At 39.1% G+C, this 17,387-nt stretch overlaps 2 protein-coding genes across 2 annotated transcripts in view; both read left to right on the top strand.

Annotated features, from left to right (window-relative positions):
• mpped1 (metallophosphoesterase domain containing 1) overlaps positions 1-15,267 on the top strand; it is a 51,736-nt gene extending 36,469 nt beyond the window's left edge. Inside the window, exons 5-7 of the mRNA XM_073838305.1 lie at positions 9,750-9,865; positions 11,829-11,942; positions 13,300-15,267. Coding sequence (XP_073694406.1) covers positions 9,750-9,865; positions 11,829-11,942; positions 13,300-13,418 — 349 coding nt within the window. The 3' untranslated portion in view covers positions 13,419-15,267. The remainder of the gene's footprint in view (positions 1-9,749; positions 9,866-11,828; positions 11,943-13,299) is intronic.
• A 1,199-nt stretch (positions 15,268-16,466) lies between these two features.
• pnpla3 (patatin-like phospholipase domain containing 3) overlaps positions 16,467-17,387 on the top strand; it is an 8,721-nt gene continuing 7,800 nt past the window's right edge. The window contains 2 exon segments of the mRNA XM_073837703.1: positions 16,467-16,473; positions 16,588-16,643. Of these exon segments, the coding sequence (XP_073693804.1) occupies positions 16,467-16,473; positions 16,588-16,643 (63 nt within the window).

The raw sequence follows: 17,387 nt of genomic DNA, 5'->3' as shown, positions 1-17,387 counted from the left end.
AGCGCTTAATATACATCACTGGCTTCATGATGATAAACTAGTAGTTGATAGTGGATTTGTGAGGTCAGCTAGTTTTTAGTCATGTTTTCTCTTGTATAGTGTTTTTAGTTTTTATTTGGATGTGTCGACAGTATTTTTTATTCTTCTTGATACAATCATTTGCAATATCATCTATTTTTTCTATAAGATAAAAAATACATTAATTGATATTTTTTATTCTTTTCTTTTCTTTTCTTTTCTTTTCTTTTCTTTTCTTTTCTTTTCTTTATTATTTTTGTTTTGTTTTGTTTTGTATTCAACAAGTTACCAGCACTGTTGTTTGTAATGTATGTAATTAATTACTTTAATACTTTTAGTGTTTTTATTTTATTTTATTTTATTTTATTTTATTTTATTTTTTAACAACTGACTTTCATTGTTTTTTGTAATTCCTGTCATTTATATTTCTTAGGATTTTTATGATAAAATAAAATAAAAACACATTAATCTGTTATACTTTAATATTTTTATTTTATTTTATTTTATTTTATATCTCTTCATTTTTTTATTCTCTATGATATAATAATATGAGATAGTACCATTATTTTATATATATTTTTTAATTTTATTTTTATGGTGGTTAAAATCACAAACATCATACTATTTTAATTTATTTTATTTTTTAATTTTAATTTAATTTTATTTTATTTTTTAATTTTTATTTTTTTATTTAATTTTATTTTATTTTATTTAGCAGTTGACCTACATTGTTTTTTGTAATGTCTGTACTTTGTATTTCTTAGTTTTTTTTTCTATATTATTTTAAGTTTATTATATATTGTTTTTATTTGATTTTATTTCATTTGATTTCTGGTGGTTAAAACCAAATCCCAACCTATACTGTATTTTGTGTACATTTATATCTCTTCATTTTTTTATTCTCTATGATAAAATAAAATAATTTTTTTTATGGTGGTTAAAATCACAAACATCATACTATCCTATTTCATTTTATTTCATTTCATTATTTCCCTGGTGGTTAAAATCAAGTACATTTGTATTTGTATACATTTATATTTCTTCCTTTTTTATTCTCTATCATAAAATCATTTGAGATAGTACCAATTACTTTTTGTTTTGCTTTGTTTACTTGTCTGACAAGCAATTTCATTCGAAAATACCATGTTTTCATCTCATGAAAAGTTTTTTTTATAGTTCATTCGTAGTACAAGTGTGTAAGTGAGCGCTTGTGTGATGTTGACAGCGCTTCTTATGTGCTGCTAAATCTCAGTGGACTGTTGTGACCCGCAAGCTATTAATTGAAACAGGCTCTCTTAATGAGGTTATGTGTGTGTGCACGGTAAAGAGGCTGTCTGATATTGCCTCTTAACTCTTCAGAGATGTAACGACTCATCCCTGTAGATTCCCAACCTCTTCTTCTCCACGCACACATCTGGGTCAGTGTCAGAAACGTCACATTACTAATTATTCACTTGCATACCTGCTCCTGTGCCATGCACATACACTATCTTAAGTGCGCACACACAGAATAATGTGTACACCTACTCTGTAATTAGGGTCAGGATACCACCAACATCTGTAATTACAGCAGCCACAGGTGAAGATGTTGAACAAAAGCACCTTTAATTTGCAGATAGCTTGTGTGTGTTTGTGTGTATATGTGTTGGTATGCATAGCTATGCTCCAAAATCTAATGAGATGCCTATGAAGGCAGCGTTGTAAGGCAATGAAAATTCTGCCATCAACTCGTTCTCAAGTTGTTCCATACTTGTATGAATTTCTTCTGTGGGACATAAAAGATGTTCTATCATGACAGCTTTCAGAGGGTTTAGCATGGTAATGTACATGACAATGTTTTTTTGTTTAGTGATAGTTGTTCTTGAGTCCCTTGTTTGTCCTCCTGAACAGTTAAACTGCCTGCTGTTCTTCAAAATCTTTCAGGTTCCACAGATTCTTTGGTTTTTCAGCATTTTTGTGTATTTGAACCCTTTTCAACAATGACTGTATGATTTTGAGATCCATCTTTCACACTGAGGACAACTGAGGGACTCATATGCAACTATTACAGAAGGTTCAAACACTCACATGATGCAATAAAAGCTGGGGGATGAAAACTTTAGAAATTTGAAGATCAGGGTAAATTTAACTTATTTTCTCTAGCTTCTAAAGGGCAGTACTAAAGGGAAAAAAATATGATACTTGGGCAAAATGAGAAAAATGTACACATCCTCATTCCATTCAAAAGTTTTCACCCCTGGCTCTTAATGCATTGTGTTTCCTTCTAAAGCATCAGTGAGCATTTGAACCTTCTGTAATAGTTGCATATGAGTCCCTCAGTTGTCCTCAGTGTGAAAAGATGGATCTCAAAATCATAGAGTCATTGTTGGAAAGAGTTCAAATACACAAAAACCAAAGAATCTGTGGGACCTGAATGATTTTTCTGAAGAACAGAAGGCAGTTTAACTATTCAGGATAAACAAGGGAATTATCAACAACTATCACTAAACAAAAAGAACAGCTGTGGATCCTTCAGGTAACAACATAATATTAAGAATCAGGCTTATGTAAACTTTTGAACAGGGTCATTTTTATTAATTCAACTAATTTTCTCTTGTGTAAACATCTTCTATGTGAAATATCTTATTCAGATCAGTACTAAATAAAAAATAACATGCCTTTTATATAAGCCCTCATATTTTGGTAAAATAATTAACATTTTGCAGATTCTGCAAGGTGTACGTAAACTTTTGACCTCACCTGCTCAGTTTAGAAGTATTTCTTTGACTTAAAGGAATTGTAAGATCTCTATAAAAATATTTTTAGAAAGACTAGAAATGTCATATAAAAATGAAAATTCATAGTTGAATGTGTGAGAAAACAGTAGAGAGTTCAAAATCCACAACAGTCACCTTGGAAGGCAGCTGCTTTTTAGGCTGTGTGCATGCTCTTGATGTAAACAGCTCTGTTAGCACAAACTTTGACCTGTGAATGTCACTTTTCATATTTCTACTCTATGTTCTCCACTTATTTCTTTCCAATTTTCGTACACACATTTCATCTTTCCTCTCAAAGTGCACCACCTTACCAGCAGCAAGAATTGATTTAGATTTCACATTTCTGTGAATCATTAATGCATTCTTTAAAAAAAAATCGAGATTTTCTTATAACTCCCATCTTCTCTTCCTTTAAAATCCTTGAAGTTAACCAATGGGATGAAATATTGAAGCGCAGTCGCCCCACAGCCTTTTCCCCCCAGCCATGCGTTTAAAGATTTATGGCAAAACTGCACCGATATCATTTGGCCAAGAGAGGTTTTGCACACGCACACACTCGCTGATTCGACCCAAACCTGACTTTAAATAGGCTGTTTTACTTTAAATGACCAACAAACAACATGCCAGTTCAAGTCCAACTATCCAATTAGGTTTGCTTTTTATTAGTGGTTCTTTCAAATAAAAAAATAGTTTGCAAAGTATTTTTTCTACTTTTGCACTGATGTGGCGTCATGGGAGTGAAGGCATGAAAGCAAACAGCTGTCGTTGCTTTCTATTCACCTTGACAAATGAAAAAACATCTAAACTGATAAATACACAGATGTTTTAGTACATCAAGTACACTAGTCGATCCTTGTCACATTTGAAGGAATTACACATGTTAGTCTTGATCTTCTGGCTTGATGTAATCTCTGAATTACATAATTGCTTGTATTTCTAAGACATTTTAATGTCATTTTCACGGCGTCTCTCTCTTTCTGTCTGCGTTCACACACAAGCTTCTCCCTCATTTTCTTTATGTTTATTAACCTCTCTCTATTCAGTTAGAGAAATCTGTTTGGGACACCAATAATGAGTCCTTTCTCGGTCCAGTGTAATTGAGACGTCCGTGTAAAGATGAAAATGAATATTTAAACAGCGCCATCAATATGCAAAGGCCATTTTAAATGTTTTAAGATTAGAGATGTGAATTAATCAGACTGCGTCCGTGGGCCTTCGGATGTTTGATCATAAATGTTTAGACTCTGATGATAGAAGTGATTTGAATATTAAGCAGATGAAATCAAATGAAAATAGCATTTGCTTTCCCATGAGTCCCTTCTTTCCTCTTGACCTTCTTGAGATGATGGAACCCAGGGCCGATCTGGATCGCTCCTCAAAGGCTCTTGGTTTGTGTGTGTGTGTGTGTGTTTGGAGCGCAGGACACTGATGCGTCAGCCAGCTATAAAAGTAAACGTTTCAAGTGACTGCTCTCTATAAATTACAAAATCCACGTAGAGGCAAGGGAACCTTCATGTGTAAACTGACACACACACACACACACACACTCTCTCTCGCAAAGTCTTTCAACATACTCGCACACATAAATGTGCAAATCCGCCACAGCAGAGGAAGATGGATCTGGGGACAGATTGTTAGTGACATGTTAATTTCTATACCGTCACTCAAGCTTGGTGCATCTGCAATCAAAGTGATGGGGCATAGGCAAAACCATCAACCCCCCTCTCTATCCTTACATACTGTCTGTCTCTACCTGTTTCTTTCTCTTTCTTCTTGTTATTCTGTTCCTCCCTCATTTCTCATTTTCTATTCGTCTTTTACATTTGTTCCAGTATAATAACTCAAGGCAGTAACCATTCGAACAATATCTTTTATTTGTGAACTTATGTTCAGCTATTCTTTTAAAAAGTTTGAACTCTTAACATTTTTTAGATCACATATCGCTGATTACTCACTAAAAACTCCCACAGATCATGTTTTCATGCCATTTTATGTCTTATTTTGAAGTAATGAAGTTGTTATATCTAAGTGAGTGAGTTGTTTACTTGCTTTTTTAAATTAGTCTTCGCATTAACGCCATTATATTGTTCATTCAGATTGATTCGCAAATGCAGAACCTGCTCAACACAATTTATTGCATGAACCAATCACAACTGAACATAACCAGTCATATCCAATCATATATTCCCCCCATTCATTCTCAATTACCCCCCACTAAACTCACTGCATGCTTTAAGGTGTCTGTTAAAGTGCCCCTATTTGTCACGGTAAAAGATGATGAGGTCTGGGTCCAAGTGCAGGGAAAGGGTTTTTAATTAAACAATAAACAAACAAAACCAAAAGGCCAACACGGCACAAACTGAACATAAACTGAAATACAAAATAACAAAACCAGGAACAAGATCAAGAACATCAGGAACACCAAGACATAAGACAATGCAGCCAGAAGGAGTAGTGGGAAATGAGAGTTCTTATAGACAAGATAATTGTGAGCAGGAGTGAGTGTAATCAGTGCTAATGACAAGACATGAGTGTACAATTAGGGGAAGTGCAGTGGAGGGAAGGGAAAACAGCGACCTCAGGTGGCTGAGGGAAGCCCCACAGCCCCGATCATGACAGTACCCCCTCCCCACGGAACGGCTCCCAGACGTTCCCTAAGTCTGGAGGGAGGAGGCACGGAGGAAGGCAAGTCAGGGGGAGGGATGGCGGGCCAGGCCCGTGTAACGGCGCGTCAGGCCCAATAGCGGACACCGCCGCGTCAGGCACGGAGATAGCGGACACCGCCGCGTCAGGCACGGAGACATCGGACGCCGCCGCGTCAGGCACGGAGTCAGCGGAAGTCGCCACGCCAGGCACGGAGACAGCGGACGTCGCCGCGTCAGGCACGGAGATGGCGGACGCCGCCGCGTCAGGAAGGGAGATGGCGGACGCCGCCGCGTCAGGCACGGAGATAGCGGTCACAGCCGCGTCCGTACCAGAGAGAGCGGTCACCGCCGCGTCCGGAACAGAGAGAGCGGTCACCGCCGCGTCCGGAAAAGAGAGAGCGGTCACCGCCGCGTCCGGAACAGAGAGAGCGGTCACCGCCGCGTCCGGAACAGAGAGAGCGGTCACCGCCGCGTCCGGAACAGAGAGCGCGGTCACCGCCGCGTCCGGAACAGAGAGAGCGGTCACCGCCGCGTCCGGAACAGAGAGCGCGGTCACCGCCGCGTCCGAAACAGAGAGAGCGGTCACCGCCGCGTCCGAAACAGAGAGAGCGGTCACCGCCGCGTCCGAAACAGAGAGCGCGGTCACCGCCGCGTCCGGAACAGAGAGAGCGGTCACCGCCGCGTCCGGAACAGAGAGAGCGGTCACCGCCGCGTCCGGAACAGAGAGAGCGGTCACCGCCGCGTCCGGAACAGAGAGAGCGGTCACCGCCGCGTCAGGAACAGCGAGAGCGGTCACCGCCGCGTCCGGAACAGAGAGAGCGGTCACCGCCGCGTCCGGAACAGCGAGAGCGGTCACCGCCGCGTCCGGAACAGAGAGAGCGGTCACCGCCGCGTCCGGAACAGAGAGCGCGGTCACCGCCGCGTCAGAAACAGAGAGAGCGGTCACCGCCGCGTCCGGAACAGAGAGAGCGGTCACCGCCGCGTCCGGAACAGAGAGAGCGGTCACCGCCGCGTCCGGAACAGAGAGAGCGGTCACCGCCGCGTCCGGAACAGAGAGAGCGGTCACCGCCGCGTCCGGAACAGAGAGAGCGGTCACCGCCGCGTCCGGAACAGCGAGAGCGGTCACCGCCGCGTCCGGAACAGAGAGAGCGGTCACCGCCGCGTCCGGAACAGAGAGCGCGGTCACCGCCGCGTCAGAAACAGAGAGAGCGGTCACCGCCGCGTCCGGAACAGAGAGAGCGGTCACCGCCGCGTCCGGAACAGAGAGAGCGGTCACCGCCGCGTCCGGAACAGAGAGAGCGGTCACCGCCGCGTCCGGAACAGAGAGAGCGGTCACCGCCGCGTCCGGAACAGAGAGAGCGGTCACCGCCGCGTCCGGAACAGAGAGCGCGGTCACCGCCGCGTCAGAAACAGAGAGAGCGGTCACCGCCGCGTCCGGAACAAAGACAGTGGACGCCGCCTCCGCCGCCCAACGAGCGAAAATGGCCGTCATCCACTCGGGCTCAGTCGGCTCAACGACCGCCTCCGCCGCCCAACGAGCGCAAATGGCCGCCGTCTCTTTGGACAACGTCACCTTCTCCCTGAAGGGCAAAAAAGAAATCCTCCCTGCTGGACCCACTGATACTGGCTGCATTCTGTCACGGTAAAAGATGATGAGGTCTGGGTCCAAGTGCAGGGAAAGGGTTTTTAATTAAACAATAAACAAACAAAACCAAAAGGCCAACACGGCACAAACTGAACATAAACTGAAATACAAAATAACAAAACCAGGAACAAGATCAAGAACATCAGGAACACCAAGACATAAGACAATGCAGCCAGAAGGAGTAGTGGGAAATGAGAGTTCTTATAGACAAGATAATTGTGAGCAGGAGTGAGTGTAATCAGTGCTAATGACAAGACATGAGTGTACAATTAGGGGAAGTGCAGTGGAGGGAAGGGAAAACAGCGACCTCAGGTGGCTGAGGGAAGCCCCACAGCCCCGATCATGACACTATTATGCCTTTTCAAATATGTGACCCTGGACCACAAAACCAGTCATAAGGTTAAATTTGACAAAACTGAGATTTATACATCTGAAAGCTCACTAAATAAGCTTTCTATTGATGTATGATTTGTTAGGATAGGACAATATTTGACTGAGATACATCTATTTGAAATCAGAAATCTGAGGATGCAAAAAAATCAAAAAGACTGAGAAAATCACCTTTAAAGTTGTCCAAATTAGGTTCTTAGCAATGCATATTACAAATCAAAAATTACATTTTGCAATGTATTTTTGGCTATTGCTACAAATATACCCCAGCGACTTAAGACTGGTTTTGTGGTCCAGGGTCACATATGATATTTCATGTAGTTTGTCATGTAGCTGTATGTGAACATAAACTATCTGCAAAGTTGTGACGCCGACAGTGCACGATAAATGAAGTTTTTGTCTATCAAAAAAAAGAGTCGTCAGCAATTCGTATCTTTTTCTGTTACGGCCACACGTCACAAACTAACACATTTGCATAATGTCCGCCCATGTTCTATGTCTCGAACAACTTGCCAGCCCACAAACAGTACAATTTTCACGTGGATTACATCATGTCAAGAAGACCCTGTATCCTGCGCTGTGAGAGTAAATTTGTTTTATATGCCCTTCCGAAAGAGTAATCTACAAAGAATGAGTGGTTAACATTCATTTTTTCAACAACACCTCAGCAGTACAATTCCAATCTTGTGTTGTGTTCGGGAGTAACGTTACAACGCGGGATTCACCAAACGCTTGGTTTTAAAAAATGGATCAGTGCCCAGTTTATTTGGACCGCCTTGCTCCTCTGAACTTCTACCTTTAAGTATGATTAATAATTGATGATTTGTATTTTCTAGCGATCGTTCAAAATACGTCTTTGTGTACGTTATGGTGTGTAACAACCCCGCACATGTCTTGGTAACCGGCTAACTTGCGTTTCTGTAGTTCTGTTGTTCAGCTGTGAGTGCAGTGTAGTCTAAAAATTGTGATTGATGCAGCTTGACTGTCTGTCTGCCTTATTAGTTTAAGTAATGATAATGATAAACGATGGCTATATGCATTATACAATGTTGAAGTACACAACGTAGAGGTGTGGCTGGTTCGCTTACAAAAGCAAATTGCAAGCACTTTCCACAGTTAACATATGACACTTACCACTGAGAAACGTCCTGCTCCAGTCGTGCTTGCAAAACAGTTTCTTGTCGATGTGCCACTTCAACCGTTTCATTGTCAGATTCCGGCTCGAATTGATAGGGTAAAATCGAGGCCATCTTTTCTATTTATTGACAGGTCTCCACAGCTGTCATTCAGTTATGGCAATGGGCGTTTCGTTTTGCGCTGTAGCGGTAGACCAATCATGAAGGACTGCACCATCTGACCAATCACAGCAGTGAGGGCTCACGGAAAGGAGGGGTTTAGAGAGACTGATTCTTCGAACTGCTTCACACGAGTCGTTTACGAATCATTTAGAAACAGGGTAAAATTAAATCTATTTTTGGAGAAAACTAAAGTGTTTTTTGAACTTGCATACATGTAAACCTGTTTTAAGAGACCCATAAAACAATATTAGCTATCTTTAAAATGGCGTAATAGGGGCACTTTAAAACTCAATGGGCTCAGGGGAGGCGAGAGAGACGCAGACTCTCGCTGTAACTTTACCTGCCAGTGTTGCTGTTGGACAATGTTTCTTTAAAAAAAAAAATAGTGATTTAGACACTTTTAAATGTTATATTTTGTAATATTTTAAATGTAAAATTTTGAGGAAGCAAATTGAAACCAAAACTACTTGTTTTGTTTAAATGATGTTAAGACCTGCCAATCGATTTCATGCACAGTGGACTGAACAAATGCCAAATGGTAATCCTCCTATGTGTTGCGCCCACTTACCAGCCTTTACGCTCAGTTTGGACTACTGGTTGAATGTTACATCACCTAATTAATATTCATGAACCAAGCTTTTCAAATCATGCCTACGCCCCTGCTTTTTTTGGACAGTGATGGTGGAGAGATGACATTAAATGAAGAGAGGTGGGAGAAAGAAACGATTCACTCCTATTTAAACTTTTTTTCGTTTACATTTTGTAAAAGATATGAAGTAGAAGTGATTGCTATTTATGATTTTTTTCCCCTGTTATTTTATCATCATAGACCTAAGATCTCTCACAGATACTCCACATACAAATCCTAATGGAAATGTCATCTTGTTTTCATCAGCGGTAGAGCAGTCTGGGTAAAAGATCAGTGAAGCACAGTAATGTTCACGGTCACGTCAGTAGGCCTCAACTGTGTTTTTTCCTCCTTTATGTATGTTTTCAGGCAGCCATGGTACTACGGATGGGGTTTTAATCTACCACGAGGACAAGCACTGCTGGACAAGTGGAATCAGATCCCAGATTCCACGGATATTCTTCTCACACACTGCCCTCCTCTGGGTAAGACCTAAATCACACACACACACGCAAAGCGTGCGGTAATGGTTATTCCCCATTATGTTGTCTTGATCCTCACGCACGCACACTCTTTTGCTCTGAGGCTTTGGCAGATGGAGTTGCTACAGCAGGCTGCTAAAGCATGCAACACTGAGATGCTGTTCGCAGTGCAGCAAATCCCTTCGCACATAATAAAACCTTCACACACACAGTCATATGTAGCGAGAGCGGAAGTTTGTGCATAAAGACAGCTGCGGTTTAAAACACTAAGCTTTTGGGCTGTGAGAGGGCTGTGTAATTCTCATGGTAAAAACGTGTCTCGCTATACATTTGTGCAAATGTGGGTGCTTATCATAGTGTTGCAAATTAGCCCCAAATGACGTCTCTGAAGACTCACAGCATTATGTATGTGTAGACATCAGACTACAATTGTAAAATCAAGTAATGATCACTGTGGATTAATACCAAAATTTATTCAGACACCTTTAACATTTCTCACATTATCACAGGTTATTCGCTATAGTTTAGAAAATGGTAATAAAATATAACAAGAACTCAGAGTTAAACTGTGTTAGAACAAATTCATCTTGATTATGTCAGATTGAATTTGTCATGTATATTGATTAAAATCAACCAAAATTTCAGACAATTAGTATGACAATATTTACACAACTATCAATACTTTGTTAGCCAATTACCAAGCATTGCTTAATTTTGTTCAGTCTGTGGTGAACATTACCAATTAAAGAAAAAACACTTTAGTAAAACATGGTCAGGTCAAGGTGTCTGAATAATTTTTTGTCCCAAATTGTTATCAATTTTTACTAGTAGTCCACTGTATGAATAATATTTGGGTGTAATATATCACAGTTTGCTTTGTTTTGCTATCCTCGCTTACATAAATTAACTATGCACCCACTAGTAAAAAAAATATCAAAAATCTGGTGTCTGAATACTTTTTGGTTTGACTGTATACAGTATGTCCCTTCACAAATAAATAACAATTTAGATTGTCATAAGCTTAAACTTGAAATAATTGTACTTGCTCTATATTTAGTATAGTTTGGGGAATCAAGAACCGGTTCAAAACCTGGATCCAAACTTCATGCTTTTATTGATTTTGGATGTGTAAAAAAATTTGGACTCACCCAATTTTTTCTGAAAGGAAAAATCAGAGTTGTGAATTACTAATCCTACTATGGCTAAGTCCTAGCTCATGAATAATAATTAGTTCACACATAAGTTGCTTGGTAACCTTCCTAGAGCGTCCAGTCACGTCATCTAATTAAACTTCAGTGAGCCAAGACTTTACCCTCGTTGGGTTCCTAATTTAGCAGTTGTGTTATGGTGACTTTGTAAAAAAAAATCCATTCTTTCTTCCTTAATATTGCTAAAGCTAGATTTAAAAAATAGACCATTAAAATTTCATTAAGAATATGAAACACTAAGTGGAATCAGAACTACAGTCTTTAAATTCATTATGATTTTCTTCCCTAACTTGGTACGTTTGGCATTTGTTTACCTTGTAACTCCAAAAGCATACTTTAACCAAATTGTCTGTTCTAACACCATTTGTGACCCTGGACCAAAAATGATTGTATGGGTCAAAATTATTGATTTTTCTTTTTATACCAAAATCATTTGGATATTAAGTAAAGAACATGTTCCATGAAGATATTTTGTAAATTTTCTACCGTTAATATATCCAAACTTTATTTTTGATTATAGTAATATGCATTGCTAAGAACTTCGTATGGACAACTTTTTTTTTGCACCCTCAGATTCCAGATCTCGGCCAAATATTGTCCTATCCTAACAAACCTTTTATAAAGATTATTTATTCAGCTCTCAGACAATGTATAATTCTCAATTTAAAAAAAATGACCCTAATGACTGGTTTTGTGGTTTAGGGTCACGTATATTGCTCTGTGATGTTCATATTAGTCATTATACTACCTTTTTGTAGGTTTTTTGGACTGGGTGCCAAGGAAGATGCAGCGGGTTGGTTGTATGGAGCTGTTGAACACCGTCCAACGGAGAGTTCAGCCCAAACTACATGTATTTGGACACATTCATGAAGGTAATCACATGAGACAATAAAACATTTGCAATTGTCTATAAATCATGTGCATGAAATCCACACACCCCCATGATCTCAAACATATTTGTTCATGCTGCCACGTCAATCTGCCTGTTTTGGGGTTAGCAGGGCAGAGTCTGTCCCATGCTGCTTTGCCTTCTGACAGCTCTATAGCAAAAACTAGATCACATTCATATTCACAGTAAATTTAGCACACACACTCCAAATGATCCTAATAAAGGTTTCTCATCTTGGTCTGCAATATGATTGCTTTTTACATGCATATAAGCTTGTGTTTTATGCTTTGCATGTCTGTGTTCGATTCTGTGCCATGGCACAAAAATGTGCAAAAACATCTCCATGCATAACAAAAATTGCAGTAGTTATTTCTCTGTTTGCTGTTTGCAATTTTATAGCTCATAAAATCTGAGAAGTATTCATCCCTCATACACACTGCATGATTATGTGTACTTACCATTTAACTTTTAACCCTCATTTAAACCTCACCTTATTAAATAAATGGTTCACCCAAAAATGAAAATTTGCCTAAAATTGCTCATCCAAGATGTAGGTGAGTTTGCTTCTTACTCAGAACACTTTTGGTGAAATTTAGCATTACATCACTTGCTCATCAATGGATCCTCTGCCGAGAATGTCCAACCAGTCCAAACAGCTGATAACAACGTCATAATAATCCACTCCAGTTTTTCAATTAATATCTCGTGAAGCAAAAAGCTGTGTGTTTGAAGGAAACAAATTCATCAAGATGTTTTTAATTTCAAACCATTGCTTCTGTCAAAGATACAAGTCCTCTTTCCATAATATTGCTCCAGTGGAAAAGTCAACTCATCTGAATCAAGAGAAAAATATGTATAGATCAATCCCTGTTTACAAGCCAGAACAGTTCTAAACAAATATGTTAGTGGATTTTCATGAGGCGACAATGGGGGATGGACTATAGTATTTTGACACAGATTTTCACTTCACAAGACAATAATTGATTCATTTATGAGTCGTGTGGATTGCTTGTGGATTATTGTGATGCTTTTATCAGCTGTTTTGACTCTCATTCTGATGACACCCATTTACTACAGAGAATCCATTGGTGAGCAATTGATGCAATGCTAAATTTCTCCAAATCTGTTCTGATGAAAAAACAAACTCACCTATTTTGGATGGCCTGAGTGTGAGAACATTTTCAAGAAATTTTCATGTTTGGGTGAACTATTCTTTTATTGTCATTATGCATCTGCATTCACCTTTTAAACGCGTTTAACCTACTTTTACGAAAACATCACGTGCATGACGTTTTTCAATTTGACCGTAATCATAATATCTTTGTGTTTGTGTGAGCTAGGTTACGGTATGATGACCGATGGAACCACCACGTTCGTTAATGCCTCTGCGTGCACGGTGAACTTCCAGCCTATGAACGCACCCATCGTTTTCGACTTGCCCAATCCCAGGAGCTCATGATTGAACTGGGACCCGCCTACTGCCCACTTCTTTCAATCAGGGTCCTATTTTGATTGTGTACGGATGCTGCGTAGTGTATATAGAGCGGACGAGAGATGCTAATTTGGATATTCCCAAGGATATTCCCATCCATTTTTGTGACGTATGCCACTCTCAGACACAAAGCGGTGGCGTTCTGCCTCACTGACATGGATGTTTGAACTTTGAATTTGACTTTTGCGTTGCACTTGAATCGGCGTGACAATCGCGTGTACTTAAAGTCATGGAAGCCAATCAGTGCTCGAGATGATGGGAAGCCAAGCTTTCTTCTCATTGGCTGGCACTTATTTAAGGAACTTTGTAACCTTGTAGCCTCAATGGACATCTGATTTGGAAAAAAAAAACTTTTTTCTTTCGCTCTGGATCCACTCTTGAAAGTTACAGGATGTGCCCAGAGGAAACACTGCGCTATGGTGCAAACAAGTTTGTTCAGGGTCTTTATCGTTTCTATCTTTCTCTCTCTCTCTCTCTTTCTCTGAGTCTCAGTCTTTCATCCTATCTGCTCTGTTGTTATATGTTGCTCTTTTGGGCCACATTGGGTTTCAGTAGGAGTTGAATTGGCCCTAAACAGGAATGTAAAGTTTCAAATATTAATGGTGAAAAAGAAACAAAAAAGTGTCGGAATATTTTCCTGTGTTCTCCACATTTCCATGCCTTCTTTATTGTTCGATTTACTGTAAATGTGTAAAACTGTGAGTGTGTTTTCAAGCAACCGGTCCTTTACTAAAGCAGTGTGGACTTTTACAGTAGTTTGAAGTGTTTGTTTAAGGTCAAATATTTAAAAGTTCTTCTAAAGCGCCGCCGTTAACGTCCCTCCTCCGAATATCAAAGACTCGTCATGCACGCAAAGTGTGCTTTTGCATAACAAGAATATGTTGCACTTTGATCCACATGCTCCCCACTATAATTTATTAACATTCCTCCTGGCGATAATTTATTCCCATGTGTTTTACAGCTCTTCAGCATTAACTGTGTGTGGCATTAGGCCTAATATGACGGTTCTGTTAGATGTGCAGAGGGTTTTCATCTCCTCCATATAAATGGATGAATAAAAATGAACAAATCGAACGAATCATCGCTCTGCGTGTGTGTGCGTGTGCGTGTGCGTGCATCTGTGGGCTCCTGTGTGTACGAACGCGATCAATTGCTCCTCTTTCATAGCCCGAGGAAAAGAACGAATCAGAGCGCTGAAAGATCGAAGAGATAAAAAGAAAAATATTGGAAACGCCAACTAGGAAGCATGAGCTGATGTCTGGGAGACTGGTTTCTGTCTCATCTTCCTTTATTTAATTTTTAAGGGTTTTTCTTGCTGTTTGTACACATGTTTGCATTCAGTCAGAGGTGCTTTGCACTCTCTTGTGGCTTTCCTCCTTTCTTTTTTTCTTTCTCCATTCATTCGTGCCCGTGTGAGGCCTTTTCTTTGAAGACGTTGTCGTCAGGTTTACTGCTGTGTTTCAGTTTTTTTCCCAGCATGCTGTTCTGAATTTCCAAACAGGTTCTGTGGGTTGTTAATTCATTGTGTTGTGAAATTTCAGTGATAAAGATACAATTTGGGAGCTTCTTTTGTTTTTCGTCAATTAATTTAATGCCATTGAAAGAGTTATGGTGTTGAATAAATTCAAGCAGAGATGAATTCTCTACCAAAGCTGCTTCTTTTTGTTCTGGAAAAGATCATTTAAAGAAAAAAAGGTAACACTTTAGTATAGGGACCAATTCTCACAATTAACAAGTTGCTTATTAGCATGCCTGTCATTAACATATTGGCTGTTTATTAGTACACTTTTAAACATAAAACATAAAACATGCTTCACGATGCCATAGAAGAACCTTTTTTGTTTAAATGGCTCTATAAAGAACCTTTAATATCTGAAGAACCTTTCTGTTTCACGGAAGGTTCTTTGTGTCGAAAGAAGGTTCTACAGATTATAAAAAGGTAAGAAAGAGATGGTTCTTTAAAGAACCTTTGACTGAATGGTTCTTTGTGGAACCAAAAATGGTTCTTCTATGGCATCGCTTGAAGAACCTTTTAAAGACAGGTAATGACATCAGATTATCTGTCCAATACTGACAGATACTCAAAAATGTAAAAATCTGTAATAATCAGTTGTTAACTATGGAAGCACATTTTCGTCACTGAATAAAAAATTGAAAAAAGGTAATTGCGACTTTTTATTTCACAATTCTTTTTTTCTTTTTTCTCGCAATTGAGAGTTTACATCTCACAATTCTGGCGATATAAACAGGCAATTGCGAGTTATAAAGTTAGAATTGCGAGTTTATATCTTGGCATTGTGACTTTTTTTTATCAGAATTGCGAGGTTATATCTCACATTTGCGAGTTAAGTCAGAATTGTGAGATACAAACTCTCGATTCTTATTTCCATCTAAAATTGTTTATAATTTTTTATTTTATTTTAGACTTTATAACTCACAATTACGAGTTTATATCTCACAATTCTGAGAAAAAAGTCAGAATTGTGGGGAAAAAAGTCTGAATTGCGAGATTTGAACTCACATTTACGAGAAAAAAGTCTAATCTGATGGTGTTGTTACCTGTCACTATAGGGTTATCCTGATAGCAATGTTCAATTTAGAGCATTAATGTAAATATAAGAGTAAGACTTGTTACAGGGTTCTTTGTGTTCTTCGTCTGTACCTATTTTCTGCAAAGATCATTCACACAAATGAAATTCAAACACATCACTTTCACCAAGATACAACTCATTTCTCCATCAATCTCCATCACTGGGATATATCCTCATTCTTCTTCAATCTCCCTTATTTTATCTGGCTTTGAGATGAACCGCTTCCACGATATTACATTCTCACTTTTTAGTCCTAATCAAAGGACTCTGACTTTCATATCAATTATCTGCACGTGGCTAAAACTTAATTTATGTAGGTAAAAATTGTCCTCACTCTTGTATCACTTCAGCCTTCCTTCTTCCACACCTCTGCACATCCTAATGAAATCCCTCATTCAAATAATTACATGAGTAATCCTGCGGGATGGAAGGTAATTTATTCCGAGCTGGCTTTTACTATGCCATTAAAGACTCTGTTCTGTTATCCTTCCCATCTCTGGACACTTTTTTACCTACATGTTCTCTATTACTCTCCATTTTCTTAGATCTTTTTTTCTCCCTCTTTACATCTACTCATGTGCCATGCACTGCATCCTCTTTAGTACACACCATCAACATCTGTCTCTTTGTCGACTCTCTGTGTGCTTTACACAACAATGTCCTCTACTGTCTGTCTCTCTCTCTCCGCGTCGCTTATAAACTCGCAAATACATCTTCGACATGTTCTTGTCAGCCGTTTCAGGCTCTTAAAGCTGAACAAAAGGCCTGGTGTAGTGCATTTTAGCGCTGTTAAACATCCCGGGGCGTGCCGTCTGGCTCACACTGAAAATGCTTGATGCCAGTCGAAGGAATACGGGTGGAACAAATGCGTATGCAACTGCCGCTGGAAAAAAGAAAACACAAAACAATTAGCTGCAACAATGCATGCTGATTACTGTCATATGCTGCTTATTTATGAACAATGTTTGTTGTGACAAAGATGTTTAATTTTCATCATCTTTGAATTACCCATATCCTAAAGCAGAAGTTGGTTGACTTATTCTATAAAGAGAAACCTTTTAAAATTTGAAAACTGAATGCTGTTATTTGCCACGGTGTCATCCTTAATGACTAAAAAATGTCCTCCAGGGGGAATATTTTTTTAGACCTGAATAATTTTCACTACTTATTACAGTTCAGTAGATGCAGGAAAATATACTGCTTTATATATTTTACATATTTAATACATTTTTTACTTTTGGAATGTTCAAAAATGCAATATGCTATACTATATTATATAATTAAGTAAAAATCTGCTTTGAAAAAATACATTTTATTAAATTAAAATCTAATTAAAAATATATTA

The sequence above is a fragment of the Garra rufa genome, chromosome 4 (assembly GCF_049309525.1).
Source record: "Garra rufa chromosome 4, GarRuf1.0, whole genome shotgun sequence".
NCBI classification, from domain to species: Eukaryota; Metazoa; Chordata; class Actinopteri; order Cypriniformes; family Cyprinidae; genus Garra; species Garra rufa.
The sequence above is the reverse complement of the archived record's forward strand: the minus strand, read 5'-3'. Positions and strand labels throughout refer to the sequence as shown.